Genomic DNA, 13,519 nt, shown 5'->3' on the forward strand with positions numbered 1-13,519 from the left:
ATTTTTTTTCTGCTTGATTTTTGTGTCTCCTGATTGATTTCTGCTTTTACTGGTTGATTTCTTTTTTTTTTTTTTAATTGATTTTTTTTGTTTCTGCTGATTGATTTCTGCTTTTGCTGGTTGATTTTCTTTCTGATTGATTTTTGTGTCTGCTGGTTGATTTTTTTTCTGATTGATTTTTTTTCTGATTGATTTCTGATCTCTGTTTCCTCCCCAGGTGTTTCCCATGCTGGAAGGTCTCACCCACCTTGTGTCAGTCATGGTTGACTGCATCAACTTTGCCCCCTATGGGACAAAATTCCAGCCCAAAAACAGATGTAAGGAAATACTTTTAAAAAAAAATTGGTGTTCCTGTGTGTGGCATCAAGAGTTGGTAAAAAATCAGAGTTTAACAGAAGACAGAGGGTCATTGTGTATAAAATACTCTTTTTTTTTTGTTTGTTTCCTGTTCCCACTTAAACTGCTAAAGCTGAGGAAATAATTTCAAAAAAAAGCATAATTGAGTGAAAAGCTATTTATCATTTCTCTGCCCCATGGGAATTTGTTCAAGGTGTAAAATGAAGGAGTTTTTTTTTTTTTGTTAAAGTTAAAAAGTGTTGGGCTGCTGAAGGAATGAAATGGTTTAATTGGAAATGTTCATGATGAAGTAAAGACTTCATTTACAAATTTATGAATGAAGTAAAAACTTCAAATAAATAAACTAATAAAAATTTATATTTCTGCTTCCCTCCTGTTCATCTGTTCCACAATTTGTGTATCTGAGGAGTGGATATTTATTTTCAAGAGGCATTAAAACCTCAAAAGCAGAGTCTGAGCAGCCAGAAATAGAAATAAGAACATAAACCAGATAAAATTGTGCATTGAAATGAGTTTAAGCTGTTAAATCAATTTTTAAACTCTTATTTATAGATGTAATTTGGCAGTCTGAGTTCTGCCTCATGCAGACTCAATGTTCTTTTGTTGTGTGCCATGTTAGTTAAATAAAATAAATCCAATTTCAAATGGAATTTTTGCATCTCAGCCCCGCAGACCCCCACGGACTGGGCTAAGAAGAAGAAGGAGCCCCTGGGCAAGCTCAGCTCCCTGTTCAAGCTGCTGCTGCTGCTGCTGAGCTCCTTCCACGAGCTGAGCTCTCAGGAGGAGCTGGCAGAGCCCCTGGGAGCCCTGGGGCCCTCCCTGCTGGGTGCCCTGCACGCCCTGCTCAGCCACATCGCGCTGCCCTCGCTGCTGGGAGCCGCGCTCGGCATCTTCGGGCAGCCCCTGGCCCTGTTCTACAAGAGAAACAGGTGAGGGTGGGGAAAAATGGATAGTGTGGGGAAAATAATGGTGAGTGGTGGGGAAAAAACAGGTGAGAGGTGGGGAAAAATTGGTGAGAGGTGGGGAAAATAATGGTGGTTTATGGAAAAACAGGTGAGTGTTGGGGATATGGTGTTCTACGAGAAACGGGTGAGGGTGGGGAAAATAATGGTGGGTGGTGGGGAAAAAACAGGTGAGAGGTGGGGAAAAAATGGATAGTGTGGGGAAAATAATGGTGAGTGGTGGGGAAAAAACAGGTGAGAGGTGGGGAAAAATTGGTGAGAGGTGGGGAAAATAATGGTGGTTTATGGAAAAACAGGTGGGTGTTGGGGAAATGGTGTTCTACGAGAGAAATAGGTGAGTGGGGAAAAAATGGAGAGTGGTGGGGAAATGGGGGTTATGGGAAAACAGGTGAGTGCTGGGGAAAATAATGGTGTTTTATGGAAAAACAGGTGAGAGGTGGGGAAAATAATGGTGAGTGCTGGGGAAAATAATGGTGTTTTATGGGGAAACAGGTGGGTGTTGGGGAAAATGGTGTTCTACGAGAGAAACAGGTGGGTGGGGAAAATAATGGTGAGTGGTGGGGGAAAATGGTGTCCTACAAGAAAAACAGGTGAGTGTGGGGAAAAAAAATAGTGAGTGATGGGAATGGGCTTTAAGGAAAAACAGGTGAGTGTGGGGGAAATGGTGTTCTACGAGAGAAACAGGTGAGAGTGGGGGAAAAATGGTGAGAGGTGGGGTAAAAATGGAGAGTGGTGGGGAAAACAATGGGGTTTTATGGAAAAGCAGGTGGGTGGGGAAAAAACAGCAGAGTTCTGGGGAAAAAATGGTGTTCTAAGAGAGAAACAGGTGAGTGGTGGGGAAATGGTGTTCTATGAGAGAAACAGGTGGGTGGGGAAAAATAATGGTGTTCTATGAGAGAAACAGGTGAGAGTGGGGAGAAAAAATGGTGAGTGGTGGGGAAAATAATGGTGAGTGGTGGGGAAAAAAACTGTGAGTGATGTGGGGGAAAATGGTGTTCAACGAGAGAAATAGGTGAGTGGGGAAAAGCCAACAGAGTGCTGGGGAAAAAAATGGTGTTTTATGAGAGAAACAGGTGAGTGTGGGGGAAAAAAATGGTTTTTTATGGAAAAACAGGTGAGTGTTGGGGAATGGGGGTTATGGAAAAACAGGTGAGTGGTAGGGGAAAATGGTGTTCTACGAGAGAAACAGGTGAGTGGGGAGAATAATGGTGAGTGGTGGGGGAAAAGGTGTTTTTTTATGGAAAAACAGGTGAGTGTGGGGAAAAAACAGGTGAGAGGTGTGGAAAAAAATGGTGAGTACTAGGGAAAATAATGGAGAGTGGTGGGGAAAAAAATGGTGTTTTATGGAAAAACGGGTGAGTGTTGGGGATATGGTGTTCTACGTGAGAAACAGGTGAGGGTGAGGAAAATAGTGGAGAGTGGTGGGGAAAAAATGGTGAGTGGTGGGGAAAATGGTGTTCTATGAAAGAAACAGGTGAGTGGGGAAAAAACAGCAGAGTTATGGGGAAGTAGTGGTGTTCTACGAGAGAAACAGGTGAGGGTGAGGAAAAACTCACTCACTTGTGATGATATAATGAACCCACAAAATAGGAATTAATTGAATTTGTTTTGGCAGGCTCCCTGAGGCCCCCAAGGTCTACAGCAACCTGAACAACAAGGTAACTCTGCTGCAGAAATCACTGGGGGGGATGTGGGACAGCACAGTTCTGTATAAAAATAAAAATTAGAAATGAGATGAGGGTGGGTTTAATGAGATTTAATGTTTAAATTTTTGAGGAGCACTCAGCTGTTGGACTTTGTGCTGCGACATTTCGTGCTGCAATAACAAACCTTAAACCAAACTAATCATTACAGGTTTTAGTGGCAAATTTTGACATGAAACCCCTGTTGGTTTGTTTTTTTTTGTTCTCCCTGAGCTGGAGAAGCTGCTGGCAGAGATCCTGCAGTGCCTGCAGTGCCACTGCCCGGGCTCCTGTGACTCGGAGCTGCTGCAGCAGCTCAGCCCCCTGCTCTGCGTGGCCTTCCAGCACAGGAACAAGCAGCTGCGGCAGCAGAGTGCCCAGCTCTGGAACTGCACCTTTGCCAAGGCCTCCTCACTCACCTACCCCCAGGAACTCAAGTAAGAAACTCATTTTTATTCTGCACACCTTCACAGGAAGAGCTCACAAGCTGTTCTGGTTCTTTATTTGAGCTTTTCCTCCTCTCGTCAATCTGAAATTCTTTCTTTGTTTTTGTTTTTTTTTTTTTTTTGGTGGAGCAGGTCTGTGTTAAGCCAAGCCAAAAAGAAAATCCCTCTGCTGCTGCCTGGTTTTGAAAGCATTGAGATGTCTGAGGAGTGCAGTGGCCCCTTCTCTGACATGGTGAATATTTTGTTGGGATTTTCACGGGAATTTGTTCAGCAGGGATTGAAAAGTCAGTTGGGATTTTGAATCAGATTGAACTGCAGTGGTTTCATGTTTAGAATGATAAACTCTGCTGGATTAACACTGTCAGAACACTCAACTGGTTCTTACACTTCCTGCATTGTAAATTTTGGGTTCTAGGAATTTATTTGAAATAATTTTTAAGTTGTCCTCTATGTCATTTAGAGGAAATTTGTGAGTGTGAGATGGTTTTATTCTAGGAAATTACCACAGGTTGGGTTTGTGAGCTTGGAGTTCCTTCCCACAGTGCATTCAGTGTGGTTTTGTCTGAATAGATGGAGAATTCCCAGCTGGATGCAACGATCGGTGGGATGGATGTGAAGGTGGGCCAGAAACGAGATTCAATATTGGCACAGACAAGTGAACCAAAAAATGATGGCAAAGACAAGTCCAGGAACCTGCAAGCAACCCCTGCCAAGGTAAAGCTGTCCTGGGATCAAACCCAGCATCTTCAGCACAAAATCTGCACTTTGATGGTGCTGAAATATTTGTTTTTCCAGCACAGTCTGATTTAAAATTCCTGTCAGAATTCTCTGGGTGTGAGGGTGGTAAAAAAACCCTCAGTCCTCACTGTGGCTGGAGATTGTGGCAGATTTGGGGTTTGGTGGGTTTTGGGCTGGGCAGATCCCTCCCAGAGAGGGAATTGTGTCCTTCAGGAATTCCTGATTTTCAGTTCCTCTCTTGTTCCTAACCCAGGATTTGGGTTTTTATCTTTCTGCAGTTAAAACTAGAATTTTCATCTCCTAAGACAACAAGTGAGACGCTTCTGGAAGAGGAGAAATCTGTGGATTTTGTGTTTATTCCTCCAGAAACAAAACCAAGAATATTGACAGAACATCAGAAAGAAGTGCTTAGGTCAAAGAGGTCTGTCATTTATTGTTTTAAACTTGATGTGAAATGTCATTCCTTGAGCTTGACTTAACTTCAGTTCCTGTTTCTCACACCACCACAGGTGACTGAGTCTTGTTCTTCCATCCAAGTTATTGAGTTTAAAGCTAAGAGAGTTCTTTGCTTTGCTGTTTTAAAGCAACCAAATTATCCTTGCAATTGCATTTCCTCTTCTGGTTAAATGCACTCTCTCTAGTGTGTTTGGAGTTTGGGAATTTGAGTTTAGATTTTTTCTTTGTGACTCACTTGCAGTGTGAAATAAAAAATGTCTTTTTTCATAAATCGTGGAAATGAAAGGATTGGGCAAAACAATCTGAGGAAAGGATTTCTTGAGTCAGTCAGAAACTAGGATACTCCCAAGACTCATCTTTTTTGCAAAAGAATCTTTGAAATGATTTTTTTAATGTGAGAATATAACATTGGAGTGCTTAGGCAGCAGAGGCAGGGTGAGCGGGACTTGTGGCAGGAACTCCTCTGGGTTGTGGTGGATTCTTTGCAGAGAGGGATCCCAATGAGAGCTTTTATCCCCAAAAATAAAAATATAATACAGCTGATAATCATGTCCATGAAATGAGGAGCTGATAATTGCAGAGAGGAGTCTGACTGCCATTGCTGCTGTGTTCCAGAGCTGATATTCCTGCCATGTACAACACCCTGGATGCCTCCCAGGACACCAGCTCGTTTTCCCAGTACACCCAGAGCCAGGAGGATTCTCTGTAAGTCAGGAGTGCCCAGTGTGCTCACTGTTGTCTCCTTTGGCAGCAACCCTGATTTCAGTAATTCTCTTTTAGGGAGGTGCCACCTTTAGTGGAAAATGCCAAAGAAGAGCCTGCAGACCAAGCTCAGGTAATTTCCCATTGTCTGATGTGATTAAAATAAGAGTTTCTGCCATAACATGAGAGGTTTTGGGATTTGTTTTCCATTCTCAGCACCAAGTGAGAGAAAATTCAGCACCACTGCAGTGCTGGGTTCTGCTTTATATCCTTTATTCCTGACAGACCCAGTCATTGGGTGTTTGAATTCACAATGGGAGGTTTTGTGTGAGCAGTTTCTCATCACTCATGGGCCTGTGCTGGCACAACATTTTATTGGGATAAAGATTGTAAACCCTAAATCCCCTCTGGGGAGGAATTCCTGAACAGCTGTAGTGCCCATCAGACCAGGTAAAATACAACAGAACTTCAAACATTTTTGGAGTTCCTTGGGTTGGAATTAAAAGTGTTGTTTCTAGCTACCCATAGTTAAATCATTTGGAGGAAGGGTGATTAGAAAACCTTGCAAGGGTGATCAGAAAAACCTTGTGGGTGTTTTATTTTCTATTGCACTGTTAGATTATATTCATAAGACAAGCACAACTGTTCCCTTTGATTCCTAGGACAAACACTTTGCTGTTGACATTTTGGGACAGGAGGAGAAGGCAGAGAGTGAAGGATGTCACTCAGAGGAGAGCCCGGCCTGCAGCAGCGAGGGGGAGGCCAAAAATGAGACAGCTGAGATGATCCCAGAGGAACCATCCTTTGGAGAGGCAATGGAGACCAGTTCTGTGGAAGCAGCTTCCCAGGAGGCCCCAGCAGAGAAGGAGGACACCTCAAATGTCACCAGCAGCTCAACCTCCAGTGACATCATCTCCGGCACGCCCCAGCCCGTGAGCCGGCGCCAGTCCTTCATCACCCTGGAGAAATTTGGGTCTGCAGAGAGCAGGCCCTTCAGCCCAGCCCCCCTGAGCTCTGTGCTGGAGCTGCCTGGGACTGCTCCTGAGGCAGCCCCACAGGAGAACAGCAGTGGCAGCAAGGCCAGTGCTAAGGCAGAGAAATCTGGAGAGGAAAATAAAGACACTCCCAAGTGCGAGCGCAGGGTGACGCGGCGGCAGAGCAAGATGGAGCTGCAGGGCAATAAATCCAAGCTCCAGGGCAGGTCAGAGGAGTCCCTGGCCTCTGACAGCCTGGAAGGCAGTGCTGAGCTGGGCTCTGCAGGGGAGGATGCCCTGCTGAGCCAGTCCCAGGCTCTGCCCTCCTCAGAGCCAGACAGCCAGAAAACCGAGGATGCAGCCCCAGAAGTGGAAAATAGCCAGGAGCTGGACATGGACTCAAAAGAAAACACCCCCCCAGACAGCAGCAGCTGCTCTGAGCAGACCCCAGGGGATGAGAGCCAGGTGCCAGCAGCATCCCCTCACCAGAAACAGCTCCGGCGCTCCACCAGGAGACGCCCTGAGACTCTGGAGAGCTCAGGGAGCCAGGAGAAGGAGGATGGGCTCCCAAAGAGAGACAGGAGGAAAGAGGAGGTGAAGAAGGAGGATGGGCTCCCAAAGAGAGACAAGAAGAAAGAAGAGAAAGAGGATGGGCTCCCAAAGAGAGACAAGAAGAAAGAAGAGAAAGAAGATGGGCTCCCAAAGAGAGACAAGAAGAAAGAAGAAAAAGAGGATGGGCTGCCAAAGAAAGACAAGAAGAAAGAAGAGAAAGAGGATGGGCTGCCAAAGAGAGACAGGAGGAAAGAAGAGAAAGAGGATGGGCTGCCAAAGAAAGACAGGAGGAAAGAGGAGGAGAAGAAGGAGGTTGGGCTCCCAAAGAGAGACAGAAGGAAAGAGGAGGAGAAGAAGGAGGATGGATTCACAAAGAAAGACAGGAGGAAAGAGGAGGAGAAAGCTGGGCAGAAGAAGCTGTCCCAGGGGAAAGGAGATGGATCCCAAAAGCAGAAAGGAACTCCTGGGAAAACAACAGAAAGCACAAAAGAGAGCAGCCAAGCTGAGAGAGTGGCAGAGGAGAGGAGCTCCAGGGACTCTGCTGCTTGCAAGGGCCTGGAGGAGGAGGGGAGCAGAGGTGGCAGGAGGGCAGAAGATTCCCCCAAGCCTGAGGGGGAGGCTCAGGGCAGCCTCAGCACTGCAGGGCAGAGGGTGGAGCGCCCACGTTACCACACCAGGAGATCCTCCCAAGGTTTGCTGTCCAGCCTAGAAAACTCTGAGGCTGACAGCTCTGAGGGCAAGGAGGAGAGCACAAAGAAAAAGAAAGCCATAAAAGTGAAGAGTAAAAGCAATTCTCTTGAAGGAAAATTGAAAGAGGGACAGGCAGGGAGCCAGAGCCTTGAGGAATCTTCCCAGGAAAATGAAGCCAAGAGTCCAGTGGAGCCAAGTGAAGGTGATGCTGAGGTCAGCACAGTGCCAGCTGCTGCAGAGCCAGCTGCTGCAGAGCCAGCTGATCCAGGTGGCCTGGAGAGCCAGGAAATTCCTGCAGCTGCTGGAGAAGCTGTGGGGTCTGGCAGCTCTGAGAGTTCAGGTGCTCTGCAGGACACCAGCGTGGAGCAGAGCAAGGGTGATGCATCCATGGAGTCTCTGAGCAGCCCCTGTGTATCTGAGCAGGATGGGAAAGCAGCAGAGGAGAGCAAACAGGAGGAGAAGCAGAGCAGCCCAGAGGACTGTGCAGAAGCAGCTTCAGATGCTGAGCCCTCCTCTGTGCAAAGCCATGTGTGCCAGAGCAAGAGAAGCAAAAGGGTGAAAAAAATGAAGAGCTGTGATTGCTGCTTTAAAAAGCCAAAGCAGCAGGTGACTGAAGAAAAGTTGACTGAGCTAAAGAAGGAGGAAGATCCTGAGCTGGAGGAGGCTGAGAGCAGCCCAGCTCAGACACCTGAGGATGTTTGTGGTCACTCAGACCTGGAGGAGAGCTTGGCCCTGGCTCCATGTGGGATGAGCACTCCAATGCACACTCCCAAGGAGCTCAGCACCTTCAGCTTGGAAAGCCAGGGAATGGCTCTGGAAAACCTGGAGGGCAGCAGCGTGGTGGTGGAGGAGGAGAAACCAGAGAATCCAGAGGGTTCAGCTGCTGAAAGCACCGAGTCCATGGAGGAAATCAAGGAACCTGCTGAGCAGAAGGAGCAAACAGAGCAGGTTCTGCCTGAGAGTGTTGCTGAAGAGCCCAGGGAGAGCTGCCTGGATGCAGGGGACCAAGGGGAAGAACCAGCAGCTGCAGAAAAGGAAGAAATAAATGAAAATGGACAACTGGAAGAGGTGCCTGAGGAGCTGAGTGTTGACAGCAAACCTGAGGAGAAGGAGATGAAGGAGATAGAAGGAGATCAGGAGGTTAAAGAAGCTGAGACCTCTGCTGTAGAAACTTGTGTTCCAGATGAAGACATGAAGGATGAATCAGTGAAAACTGAAATAAAAGTGCCTGAGAACCTGGCCTTGGCAAACACCAGCGTGGATTCCCCTCTGAAGGTGGAAGGGGGGCCCCAAGTGCAGGTGGCTGAAAGCCCCACCAGCCTCCAGGCCCGCTGCACCTGGTCCCCCTCAGCCTCCCCCTCCACCAGCATCCTGAAGAGAGGGGTCAAAAGGAGCCAGGAGGATGATTCCCTGTCCCCTGCCAACAAGGTATTCCATGGGAGTTGGGTGGCACTCAGCACAGCTGGGATGAGGAACTGGAGTCATTCCAGATGTGTTGAATTAATGGTTTGCATTGTGAGTACAGTAATTTCACGATTATAAGCTGCACCATCTTGACTGAAATTTTGGTCCAACCCCAAAGTGCGGCTTATAATCAGGTGCTGCTTATATATGGACAAAGAAGGAAAAGTTGCTGTTTTAAGAGGACAGGTGTCTGCTGAGAAAGGCAGGAGCTTCTCTTTGAAATGCAGAATGTAAACCCTCTCCCTCCACATTATTGTAATTTGAAATCAAGGGGCTCTCAGGCAAAGATATGGGAATTAGGAATAACAGTTCTTTACTAGGGAAATTAAAATAGAAATACAGCACTACAAAGAACAAACCCCAAACCCTGACACAGTCAGAGTACAACCTGACACCCGTCAGGCAGGGTGTTGGCAGCAGTCCCATCCCATGGTGGCTGCATCCTCCTGCAGTGACAGATGTGGCTCAGCTGGAGCAGTGCTCCTGGACAAGGTGCAGTTTCCCTCCGGAGCTCCAGTGGGGATGTGGAGAAATCCGGTTTTCCTCTGGAGTCCAGTGGAGAAAGGGGCTCCCTTAGTGTCCCAAAACCTCTGTTTTTATCTTGGTAAGAAATGTTGGGCTCTTCCCCCTGGCTGGAGCAACTCCCAATGGGATGCAGTAATTTTATCAGTGCCACAGTGGGACTCAATGGCCATGAGCAGAAAATGACTGGCTGGAGGAAGGATGGGCTGTGAAAAGATAAAGAACACTGCCCCAGCTGGTTTATAAACCATGGCCATGAACAGGAGATATCCCATGAGATAAAGAACACTGCCCCAGCTGGTTTATAAACCATGGCCGTGAACAGGAGATATCCCATGAGATAAAGAACACTGCCCCAGCTGGTTTATAAACCATGGCCATGAACAGGAGATATCCCATGAGATAAAGAACACTGCCCCAGCTGGTTTCAATGGATGCCCATTAGCAGAATATCTCCCACAGAGATCAGGATCACTGCCCCACCCTCAACAGATGGTGATAGAACAGACACCTTTGATCACACTCTGGATTGTAACCCAAGACAGTGGCACTCAGCACAGGAACTGGAATCATTCCAGATGTGTTGAATTACTGGTTTGCATTATGAGTATATCACAGAAAAGTGAGGTTTGGGGTTGGGATGTGCCAGCACTGACAGATTTGATTTGTGGGGGGTTTTCTTTTGAAACAGAGCACCAGCTCTGTTCTGCTGCCTGGGTCGCTGCCAAAGCAGGAGCAGCATCCTCAGGGTTGTGCACAGAGATTCCTTTGGGAATCCTCACAGCCTGTCCTTGGCTGAAACATTCCCTGTGTCATTCAAGAACTTCAATTTCAAACTGAAATTTTTTGTCTCCTCTGACTTCAGCAAGCTGTGCTGGGTCGAGTTCCCACTCCAAAACCTCCTTCTCTCCTCCCCAGATCCGTCGAGTCTCTTTTGCAAATCCCATTTTCCAGGAGGGCCTGGCAGACGACATCGACAGGAGGAGTCCTGTCATCAGATCCCATTCCTCACCCTCCTCCAGAAGTCTTAAAATCCTCTCTAACATGCAGGTCAGGGTCAATCCTGTTACAGTGTTCTGTGTGTCCCAAGTGTTTGTGTGTTTAGCATGATTTTGGTGCATGTTTGTAGTCACTTACACACAGTTGTAAGAGCTGAGGATCAGAAGTGTAAGAAACAAAACTGCTGTAGCATGACTCGTTCTGTTACTCTGAACTCAAGTCAACTCTGAGGTTTCAGGGGCTAAAATCTCACTATTAACTGAATTCCTACTGTTAACTGAATTCCTACCATTAACTGAATTCCTACCACCCTGAGATGTTTTTTTCCTCTTTTTCTATCCAGCACATTACCACTCCAACCAAAGGATTTCTGTCCCCAGGATCTCGTACCCTTAAATTTAAGAGCTCAAAGAAGTGTTTAGTAAGAAGTGCTTTAGTTCATGTTTCTCTTCTATTTATTTTTTCCTGTATTCAGTGTGTGGCAGTTAATTTAACACTTTGCCTGTGTTATCCCAGATCACAGAAATGGCCAAGGAATCTCTGCCGTGCCTTACGGAATTTGTGTATCCTGCCTTGGCTGGCTGCAAAGCTCCTGTGGATGTCATCTTACCTCAGATCACATCCAACATCTGGTGAGTGAGGAGGTGACATTTCAGTAGAAACTGAGCTTTTACTGAACCAGAATTTTAGCCAGAATTCCTTAAGAGGGTTGGGCTTGGTTGGGTGAGGGGGAGACTTGACTCTTTTGGAATTCTTCAGATATTTTTTTGATGTCTGAAAAGCTCCCCAGGGAATTTGTGGATTGATGATCCTGTGGGTCCCTTCCAGCTCGGGATCTTCCCTGATTCTGTACCAATAACCCATTTTCCCTCCCCTGCTGCAGTGCCAGGGGTCTGGGGCAGCTCATCCGAGCCAAGAACATCAAGACTGTGGGAGACCTGAGCACTCTGACAGCTCTGGAAATCAAAACTCTGCCCATCCGCTCCCCCAAAGTCTCCAATGTCAAAAGAGCCCTGAAGGGATACCATGAGCAACAGGTAAAGTGGGATTTTAGCACCCAGGCAGCCAATAATGATCTCATTAACTGCAGGGGGAATTAGGTGGTTTTTTTCCTTCGTTAAAAACATTCAAAACCTAATCCCTGCCTGCCTCAGTACCATGAATTCAAGATACAGATGGCTTGGTTAAACTATTATTATTAACAGGAAAAATGATTTGGTTTACTGTGAGGCTAAAATACATCTCACTGTGTAATGGATTTTTTTTTTTTTTTTTTCAATCTGAAAATGTTTTCCCAAAATTGCCCAGGTGAAGTCTCGGGCGCTGGAGGAGAGCGCGGTGTTTGAAGATGCTGAAAAACCTGGGAACAACGTGGAGGAGAAACCCCTGGGTGGAGATGAGGAAAAACTTGCAGCAGGTACCTGCTGGTGGCTTTTTGCTTTGGGTTTGGAGGGTTCTGCTGTCTTGTCTTCATTCTCAGCTGGTGGGAACACCTCATCCTTTTGTTTTTATTTTGGGTTTGGTTTTATTAATCCTGATCATGAAAATTCACCCTAAGGGTGGAGTGCCTTTGATGGCATTGTTTCCTATGGAATAAATACTTTGTACAGGCTGCTCAGAGATGTGATTCTGTACAAAGCCAGCTGGAATTCTGCTGAGATTTTGCTGCATTCTCTCCTTTCCTCCTCCCAGATTTGGCGGAAGCCCCCCCGAGCAGCGAGCAGCCCCCGGTGGATCTGCTGGGGCAGATCCAGGCTCTGGCTGCCCAGCTGAGCTCAGAGGATCTGCATGGCTACTCTGGCAGGCAGCTCTTTGAGATGCAGGAGAAGCTGGCAGGGATGGCCTCGTGCATCCTGAGGAACCTGCAGGCTCGCTGGCACTCCCCTCCCCACGAGGGCCCCGAGTAGCTGCAGCTCCCCAGGAGTTTGGGTACAACACTTTTCTCCCCATTTGTTTTCCTTACTGCTCAGTTACTCCTTAAATCTGCATTTTGTGCTATAGGATATTTTTCAACACCTGGATAAATTTGCTCTTTTTGTTTTGGTTTTTTTTGGTTGTTGTTGTTTGGTTTTTTGTTGTTGTTGTTTGAATTTTTTTTTTTCTTTTTCATTTTTTTTTGTTATTTTTTCCCCCTCCTAATTTGTGGGACCGTTTCCTCCCTGGCACAGGTGTTTCTATGGGATTGCTATGCATCTTCCTTTCAGGCAGTGCAACAAAACCTGACAAAGCTGTGCAATAGCAAAGACTGTGAAAAACCAAACCAAGAGAGTAATTAAATTATTTTTTTCAAATCCAAAGTGTTCTTAGTGCTGCAGACTCTTGCTGTGGGGTGAGAGCTGCCAGCTCTGCCCCCTTCCCAGCCCAGCTTTGGAGCTGCTGAACTCTGCAGCAGGAGGTGAGCTGAGCTTCATTCCTTCCAGCAGGAGCCTGGGATTTGTACTGGATCTATTTTTCCATGTATTTTTGTACAATTCAGGATGAGGAGTGCTGAGGAAAATGTGCTTGGATGGGAGAAAGACTCTGCAATGCCTCCCAGGCTTTGCCCCATGGCCTTTGCTGGCAGCAGTTCTCCTTGTGGGAAGAATTTTTGTCTTTTTTTCCATGGGGAAATATGGATGAGTTGGACAAGAGCTCTTTGTATATTGTGTACAGACTCACAGCAGATGTTGGGTAATAATTTATGGAGTTTTAATTGCATGGACTGCATTGCTGCTGCTTGGAGACCTTCAGCCAGAATTCCCAGGTTTTCCCTCTGGAGTTCTGATCTGTATATATTGGACTGTAGCTGTGCAGATGGATGTTTATTGAAAGGAACTGCTGCAGGTGGTTTTAGACCTTTTACATGGGCAAATAAAAGAGCAAATAGTTCCCAGACTTGGTTGTGGCCTCGTGCTTTGGTGGTTTCTGGGCTTCTTCCCTTCTGCTTCCCCTCAAATTTGGATTCCCAAGGCTGGGGGAGACCTTGGAATGTCATC

The 13,519-nt window shown here is 46.6% G+C and overlaps 1 protein-coding gene across 1 annotated transcript in view; it reads left to right on the forward strand.

Annotated features, from left to right (window-relative positions):
* Positions 1-13,418, forward strand: part of LOC116999016 (telomere-associated protein RIF1-like) — a 29,257-nt gene extending 15,839 nt beyond the window's left edge. The window contains exons 20-36 of the mRNA XM_033065302.1: positions 218-317; positions 1,022-1,286; positions 2,935-2,977; positions 3,236-3,438; positions 3,580-3,679; positions 4,018-4,161; positions 4,464-4,606; positions 5,257-5,346; positions 5,422-5,476; positions 6,039-6,911; positions 7,266-8,987; positions 10,464-10,595; positions 10,888-10,965; positions 11,061-11,176; positions 11,428-11,581; positions 11,853-11,961; positions 12,237-13,418. Coding sequence (XP_032921193.1) covers positions 218-317; positions 1,022-1,286; positions 2,935-2,977; positions 3,236-3,438; positions 3,580-3,679; positions 4,018-4,161; positions 4,464-4,606; positions 5,257-5,346; positions 5,422-5,476; positions 6,039-6,911; positions 7,266-8,987; positions 10,464-10,595; positions 10,888-10,965; positions 11,061-11,176; positions 11,428-11,581; positions 11,853-11,961; positions 12,237-12,451 — 4,542 coding nt within the window. The 3' untranslated portion in view covers positions 12,452-13,418. The remainder of the gene's footprint in view (positions 1-217; positions 318-1,021; positions 1,287-2,934; positions 2,978-3,235; positions 3,439-3,579; positions 3,680-4,017; positions 4,162-4,463; positions 4,607-5,256; positions 5,347-5,421; positions 5,477-6,038; positions 6,912-7,265; positions 8,988-10,463; positions 10,596-10,887; positions 10,966-11,060; positions 11,177-11,427; positions 11,582-11,852; positions 11,962-12,236) is intronic.
* Positions 13,419-13,519: the final 101 nt, after the last annotated feature.

The sequence above is a fragment of the Catharus ustulatus genome, chromosome 7, assembly GCF_009819885.2.
Source record: "Catharus ustulatus isolate bCatUst1 chromosome 7, bCatUst1.pri.v2, whole genome shotgun sequence".
In the NCBI taxonomy this organism is placed as follows: domain Eukaryota; kingdom Metazoa; phylum Chordata; class Aves; order Passeriformes; family Turdidae; genus Catharus; species Catharus ustulatus.